This window comes from Malania oleifera, chromosome 8, assembly GCF_029873635.1.
Source record: "Malania oleifera isolate guangnan ecotype guangnan chromosome 8, ASM2987363v1, whole genome shotgun sequence".
NCBI lineage: Eukaryota > Viridiplantae > Streptophyta > Magnoliopsida > Santalales > Ximeniaceae > Malania > Malania oleifera.
The window spans coordinates 107,374,680-107,383,341 of NC_080424.1; the positions used below are offsets into that span (position 1 = coordinate 107,374,680).

An 8,662-nucleotide genomic window follows, 5' to 3' on the forward strand; every position below is an offset into this window, starting at 1 on the left:
TAAAAGGTTTAAGGGCTATCCCTATAATTGCTTTTGGGAAATCTCATTACACTAAATAATTTTAAAAAAATATTACAATATTTATAATAAATAAAATAATAATAAAAAATTAATTCTCCTTTTGAATTAGAGTTATCCTAAAAGTATTATCATGTGGATGAAATGAACCCTATACAAAGATGTAAGCAACTATGTCAGAAATCAAATGAAAGAAAATGTTGCCGTCTCATATAGAATGTGCATTAGTAAAATCTTAAACTTATATAAGAATAGCACCTTTTATAACACAAACTTAGGAATTTCAGATATAAAAAATAGGTTTACTTATAATCGTTGAAATCATTGTTTTATCTGTAGAACCGAAGGCCCACATGAACCAATCAAACTTAGATAAAAACAAGAAATATACAGATCTATCATTCAAAAAACTATTTTAAAATAAAAATTATTCAAGACTATTTTTCATTGTTCTAAGACATTACATTGAAAAACCATATGGTAAACTTTTGAATGCTTCTTGCAATTGAATGCCTAATTTTCAAGCAAACTCGCTCATATACAATTTTCTGTATACCAACACCCTCTCGAGTATCCCCAATTATGAGAAAAAAAAAAACAAACAAACAAACAAATTCACCTTGGTAATATAGAGATTGTGTATTCAATTAATTGAGTAAAATTAATAAAAGAATAAAAATGTAAAAATTAAACCTTTCACCTCCAACCTTTCCCAAAAAAATTTTACTTGCACGCAATGCCGTCGATGCCATCACCGAGTTCTTCAATGGAACAGCGCTGCTTCAATCTGTTTGGTTCTAGTCGACTCTTCTTCACGCATGTTCATCATTGCCATGGCATTTCGTACCAGGACTCCCTCGGAACCCCGAACCATCTCTGCGTCAAAATCTTCAGCCCCTCGTCCTTCACCTCGCAAAACCTATCGGCCCACCCCGCCGGCTCCACCGGCCGGAACCCCAGTCCCGGCGTCCGATCCTTCGAGGCAGGATTCACCTCCTGCCGCCAATCCACCACGTACGCCGATACTCTTCGCCTGAACTTGGCCTTGAACTCCGGCCATGCCTGATACTTGTAGTGGTTCACCACCGCGACCTCCTTCCTCACCTTCTTCACCCTGTAGCCTTGTTTCACCCGAAAATGGTGAATCACGTTCAAAAGCGATTCGTCCACCGCCTCCAAAAGCACCATCGACTTGTGCCGCTCTTCTGCCCTTCGCCGGCAGGTGTACCCCTGCGTCACCCCCTCGACCGGGTGCGACCGCTGGCCCGACGGCCCAAAATCGTAACAGTAAAGTGAAATTTCGCCGACCGGTCGCAGAGAAGACACGGACGGAGACGAAGATGATGATATTGAAGATGCCGTAATCGAGTTGTTCTTCGGCAAGAGGGATTTTAACATGAGTTTCGATGGTTGTGACGAATCGAGCCATGACGGGGAGAAGATGAATTCGTCAACATCGATAAAAATCATCCATGTACACGAATCTTTTGCAAGCAATGCGCAGTGGGAGAAGCCGGCTTCTTGTGTTTTGGACCATGGCCATAGCAGACTTCTTGTGTTGTACCCTTCTTCTTGAAGCTCGTCGATCACTTTCTGCAGGTCGTCGTCGCTGCCGTTATCGTACAGTATGAACTTGTCGATGCCGATACTGGAATGGTACTTCACCCACTCCTTCAAAAACTTCGCCACGTTGTACACCATCGTACATGCGCAGAATAGCGACTTCTCCTTACGGATGGCTAAATTGCGCCCCGGCGCGTAGTGCGCCAGAGACGGTAGGATTCGATTCTCTTCAACGATTTCGATGGAGATTGTGATTCTATCATCCCGGCTGATCGGAATCGCGTCATCCGGAGGGTGGAGGCACCGGAAGACTTCTTGCGCTGTAGTGGTGACCGGAGTTCTGACGGTGACACCGGAGTCGGAGGAGAAGACGCAGCTAAGCTCCGCCGGAGACCGATTTATTCCCTGGCGGTTGTTCACGCCTTTGGCGAACAACACAACGTCATTAGCGGTGGAGAACGATTCGTACGCGAGAAAGTTCCACCGGATCAGCTCCCGCGACGGCGTGAGATTCTCCGCGGCCTTCGCCGAAGCCCTGGTCAGCGCAGGCTGGAAGAAAGGCCGCAGCCGGCGAACGCTGTTCGGAAGCTCGCAGAGAAATGTTGTCCGGTTCGTGAACGGCAGGACGCCGGCGGGCCTCGCTGGGGACGAATCGTTGTTCTGGAAAACGCAGGAGTACTCATCGTCGGGAAACAAAACAGAGTCCGGCGACACGACGACGAGGACCTGCCAGTCGGGGACGAGGACGGAGTCGGCGGCGATGGACTCGGCCACGACGGAGGAGACGTGGCGGAGGCTTTGGCGGGAGGAGAAGTCCTCTCGGATGGCGTAGCTGAGCTTGTGGGAGGGGTTGTTGTTGTTGTTGGACCGGCCGGAGGCGAAGGAGAGGGAGGAGACGGGGTGGTTGTCGGAGGAGATGGCGCGGTTGAAGCCGTTGAGGGAAGCGACAGCGAGGAGGAGGGCGGCGGCGAAGATGAGGGAGAGGGTGGTGCGCACTTTACGGCGCATGGTGAAGGGGAGGGGCGAGAGGGGTTGAGAGGGGACGCAAGAGGAGAGGGGTCTAAATGCATTTCTGGAGCATCGTGAAGAGGCACGCACGTTGCGAATGTGATTCGATGCGGATGAGAGAGAAAGTGAGGAGAGAGAGAGAGAGAGAGAGACGCAGGCGAGATTGACTAGTAACAGTCCTACATTTCGCGGCTCTTGCTTGCTTGTTCATTCGTCCTTTTCTATTCCGGTAGGCGTGACCGTTGGGTGTCCTCCCTGCTGACGCGTGTCACAGAACGTGGAATCCACGCACCAATAATCCCATTTGCCCCGTGTTTGAGGATACCAGGATTCGTATTCTGAATTTGTTTGCAATCTATCGTAAAAATGTTAGAGAAGGAAATAAAAATATTAAAAAATTATTTATCTTATAATAGTAAAAAAAATTTATGTTTACAAAATTATACCGAATCCATTAATGAAATTTGATTTTACGCAATATAAACATTTCATTTCTTTTAATTTTATCGACATTAGAACATATTTTTATTTTCTTACTCACAATTGTCATAGAAGTGAATTTTTATTTTTTTTCTTTTTTAAAATAAAATTCTATTTTTAAATAGAAAGGACCATCAAAATCCTATATTTCTAATTATTAAATGATAATTTTACCGCTTAATTTCACTTTTATCCCTTGATTTTTCACATTGAGATAAGAAATAAAAAAAGAGGGGTAAATTTGTTATTTTATTGTGTGAAAAAATAATAGTATCAATGATACTTTTTGTAGTGCTAATAATACTTTTCTTTAAATAAAATTTAATATAAAATTGTATCAAATTTCCTGTTATAAAATTTATTTGACTCCTATAAAAAATATTATAAAGAAAATTAATTCTAACATTGTGATTTAAAATATTAGTTTAAAACCTTGAATTTATATTTGTATTCAATTAACAAACCTTAGTATAATTTAGTATTGCTTCTGATCTAAATCCAAATCCAAATTCAATATTCTAAAAGCATATAAGTGATTGATGAAAGTTATAGAAGTTTTATATTTTTGGAATGACTAGCTTTCATTACTAAAAAGAAATTGATCCAAAAAGAGCTAAATTCATTATCTAAGCAAAACCTCAATTCTACAAATTTGAATTTCATTTATTATATGAAGTATTTGCCCTTTTTTAGATAAATTTCTTTTAAAAGATAAGATTTGGGTATATATAAATAGGTTTTCAATTTCAGGAAGAAAGCAAAATAAGTTTTTAGAAATCTAAATCAACACTTTTTTATAAATTCTCACAACTTTAATCTAAAATTTGAGTTTTGTATTAAATACAGTATTGAATTTCAATTTATGTGAAATTTGAACAAAGTCTATTTAATTTTACTGTCTTTTATTCAAATCTATTCAAATCTGAATTCAAAATTTGAATTTCAAATTTCCAAACAAAACAAATTAACCAACTTGATATCGTACAGATGAACTTAGACCCTATCTCTACATTTTTTCACACCAACAATACACTAACACTATATCGAGAATTTGGAATTTGAATTTTGGATTTGGGTTTCTATGAATTTAAATGAAATTCAATATAAAATATATTGATTTTCTTCGAAATCTATATGAATCCAAATTAAAGTTTAAAATTGACGAGCCCAAATACAACGATGCTTAGTTTAACTAAACTACCAAAATAAAATCTTTAGTTTAAATTTGAACAAATTTGAATAAAATATATGATAAATTTTATTGAATTTTATGTATATCAACACAAATATAGTTTAAACCCCAAAGCCTAGGTAGCCAAACACAACCTAAGGATACGTTTGGACCGTTTAGTGTAATTTTTACTTTTTGTTTTGATTTTATTTTTGTACAGTGAGGAAATAAATTATAAAAAACACATTTGTTTTTTATGCTAGGTTTTTTTTTGTTGATTTTCAATCATTTTTATTAACTGAAAATTAAATTTTATGAATTTTGCTTTTCAATTGTTTTGAATTTTGACACTCTGCTTTAAAAATACTTTAATATCTTCAATTAATTCTTATGGACTTTGTACATAATTCAATTAAAATTAAAACTAAATGATCGTATGAACTTAAAATATAATTACAAATAAAAATACCCATAATTTTCAAAAGAGCTCAAGTAAAATAATAAAATCATTTAAATACCTTTTTTATTAATTTTTAATTGTCATATATGATAAAAATGTTCATATAAAGTAAATTTATCATATTTTTATTTATTCATTAATTAAAATATAAAAATAAATATTTGGTCAATCAAAATTTTAATTTGTTTTAATTTTAAAAATTTTTAACAAACATGTTACTGATTTTTTATCTATAAATTTTTATTTTTATTTTCATAATTTTTAAGAGTGACCACATCCATATCCTAAAGAATTTTAAAATGGCAATGGAAGTATTTCAAAACGAACCATTAGCATATGGGCTGGGCCCACAGTTTCAACCCATCAAAGACAGTCCTTCTGGGCCCCTGCAGTGGCTTACTGGGCCCAACACGTTTACTCTGGACTTCTGTAATTCTTTTCCAAATAAACAAATAAATAAATAAAGGATGTCAAATCCATAAATAGCTCATGAACAGAAAATGCCTAATAAAAATTAAAAATATTTTTTTACTTGATTTGAGTTTTTATTTTATATATATATATATATATATATACCTTTTTCTTTAGTAAAATTATTTTATATACTTTGATGAAAAATTATAGTTAAATTTTTAAAAATTTTAAATTAAAATTATTTTATTAAATTACTTTAATATACAAATATTGTATGTAAGAAAATTTTAAATGTCATTTTTAAATTTAATAGAGTCAAGAGTTTAAATTGAGATCTATATAAGGATTAATAGACTCAAATTAAAATTTAATTAACTATATAAATTGATGTTAAGAAAATTTGTGGCTCAATCTCAAATTCACTTGTCCGTGTTTAGCTATATAGGTAATACGAAAACAACATGTACTTCATTTAAAATTTCTATATTATTAAATAAAATTTATTTTAGTCCTTATATTTTTTCAATTAATACAATTAAGGATATGTACTTACTATGTCCATATAATTGTTTTTTTAATTCTAATTAAATCTAAAAAATATTAGTAAAACTCCCTTACATATATAAAATGTTAAATTGACATGACACATTAGTCAATATTATTTGTCGGGAGCCTAAGGATAATAAAAGTTTTATTTATGAAGCTATTATGATTTCGAGTACACAATCGATATTAAAAATTCAAAAATAATATAGTTTTTTTTATCATAACCAATACTCTTCGTGTCCCAAATGAACGGTCTAATTTACAAAATTTACATCTTTTCAAAAAATCATAATATATATTTTTCAATATATTGGCCGACTGAACTTCTTGGGTTGCCAAATTTTTACCGCGATAAATGGAGGTTAATTTTAATTAAACTTCATTAATCTTTTTTCAAAATTCCTCTTATGTCCTCGACGGTCATAATTTCCTGAAAAGTTATAAATACCTTTTCATAAGTTTAGATTAGCACCTTTAATTAACTTCAAATTCTCTCTAAACCTTTGTTAATAAAAGTTTCCTCAAACCAATTTTTATTGTTAAAATCTTTTCTTTGAGGCATATTTTTTAAACAAATCTCGTTCAAACTCTCTTTCACTTTTCATTTCAAAAATCATTTTATATGAGAGTATTTTTACTTTAGGCATTTATTTGTAGAGCACTTACTCTCGCACATGCTTTGATTTCTTAAAATCATTTTTGAGAGTAGCTTTAGTTTGTCCTAATCATTTTTCATGATAAATATTATTGAGAGAAATTATTTATTATACAAATATTTTATTGAGCTTAAACTCCATATTCTTCAAATGTTTTTGTCTACAAAAATCTTTGTTGGAGATTATATATTTTATACACACATATATTTGTTGTGTAAAAATTATTTGATAAGCACTCTTACTCTATTGAACATATTTCATATTATATTAGAGTGTGCATTTTATGAGTTTAAATGTGTACATCCCAGCTTATTGTTTGAAGCATGTAATATGTACAAAAATATTTTTAATAGACCGGTTGTGTTCAGCCCGTTAATTGAACTGGGGAGGCTCTGTCCCGTAAGGGAGATTGGTTGGGCTCAATCCGAAAATTGAACTAGGGAGTCTCTGTCACGTAAGGGAGCCTAGTTCGGCTAAACGTGGTAATTGAGTTGGTGTATTTCTCGCCCCGTAAGGAGAGGTGTGAAGATTAGGGTAAGACCTATTAATCTGACCCAGGGTTTACCTTACCCCTTTAAGAAATGTTGTAAACAACTTTTACTCCGCCCATTTAAGTGAGTAGAGATAGTGAAATCCTTGGAGAGTATGACCAAGGCGGGAATGTGGGATGGTTTGGCCGAACCTCGATAACAAATATCGTGTATCGCTCTCTCTATCTCATTTATATTTCTACACTTAAATTTTCGCATGTGTATGTTTTCATTTATCGTTATAACTATTTGCATGCACGCATCTATTTTAAATGAGATATGTTCTACGTGTCTGTCTGCATTTATCGTTTTATTAATTTACATACACATGTGAAAATGAGATATAATATATGGTGAATTAGCGTAAATGTTTAATTTAGTCAAAATATTTTTAAAGCCCAATTCATCCTCCCTCTTGGGATCACACTAATTCCAATAGTGGAGATGTCCTTGAATTAAGTAATACTCTGATAATGACATAGTTCTATGTGACAAGTGGGCACTAGGGTCCCACACTGCTCAACTACCACGTGGACCTGTGTCATCACAAGTCTAGGTCATTCAACAATTTCCTTTAAATTTGGTTGTCCTATTTATCAACCAGAGGTATTATGCATGAACCCAGATAAGATAATAAAAAAAAAACTCATGATAAAATTTAAGAATAAGTATTACTCATTATCACTTAGTTTATGAGAACAATGTTTTCCTTTTTTTAAACTATCAAAAGTTCATCTATTACGGCCATTGTATATTACAAAAAATATATATATTTTATAAACTAAACATAGGGTAATATATTTTATTATTAATAATAATAATATATAAAATTGGGTTAAATTAGGTTTTGAATTCTCAAAAGTTGAATTTTATATTCTCCATCCATTCAAAATTTCTTTTGAATTCATAATTTCATAGTTAATGTCTGGACGAGGATTCCTCAAGTGCACCCGTACAATTACTTTATCTATGCTTGAGATGCTTTTGATTTGCTTATCCTCACTTCTAGGGAATATTCATTTCTTTGGTTTAAAGACTTAATGAGACTTTTAAGAATGTGAGTTGATTATTGAAGTGAAAAATTTTTACTTACTCTTTGAATCCGTTTGGAATTTTCAAAGGCGCTTGGACTATAAATGTTATGTATTAGATTTAAAAGAAACTTAAGTTGTATTTGAGAGTATGAATTCATAATTTATAGGTTTGAAAGAAATTCAATACAATTTTATATTATGTTTTTTTTGTTCAAATTGATCAAATTTAAATTTAAGGCTTCAATTATTTACTCAGAGTCATAGAGTAAATATGATTTTATAAAGTCACACAAATTCCAATTCAAGGTCTAAATTTTGCTCTCCCAAACATAAGTGAGGAGTTTGGGCCTTATGAGAACAATGTATTCCTTTTTATAAATTATCCAAAGTTCATCTATTATGGCATTATATATTAAAAATAAATATTTTTCAAACCAAACAGTCAATCCCTCACGAGGAAGAAACCCTTGTCTTTGGTCCAACAGAAGAAATATTTCGTTCGTGTCTATTTGATCGTGATAAGTTTCACTTTCTATTTCTTGTTGAGCGAAAGACATTAACATTTTTTAAAATTTTAGTAAAAAGATGCGACCACAAACCTCACCAAGTTTCAAAAACTCTATAACTCGTCAAAGGTTTGACAAAAAGATGCTAACTTCCCAGCATGAGCTAAAAAAAACGTTAACTACCCCTAATAACTATAAAATAAATAAATAAATTTTATAAATCTTGAAGCAAATTCATGCTATTTATTTGACCTTTGCCCTTCAAAGTTTTTCAAT

General features: G+C 33.3%; 1 protein-coding gene across 1 annotated transcript; it reads right to left on the reverse strand.

The window, feature by feature from the left end:
• Nucleotides 1–496: 496 nt before the first annotated feature.
• On the reverse strand, nt 497–2,773 carry LOC131162212 (glycosyltransferase family 92 protein RCOM_0530710). Its single transcript, XM_058118445.1, has one exon. It carries the CDS (start codon nt 2,587–2,589, stop codon nt 844–846), a length of 1,746 nt encoding a protein of 581 aa, XP_057974428.1. The 5' UTR covers nt 2,590–2,773; the 3' UTR covers nt 497–843.
• Nucleotides 2,774–8,662: the final 5,889 nt, after the last annotated feature.

What these genes read in the sequence shown, in the direction of transcription:
- LOC131162212 (XM_058118445.1), bottom strand. Translation starts at nt 2,589, where the DNA reads ATGCGCCGTAAAGTGCGCACCACCCTCTCCCTCATCTTCGCCGCCGCC.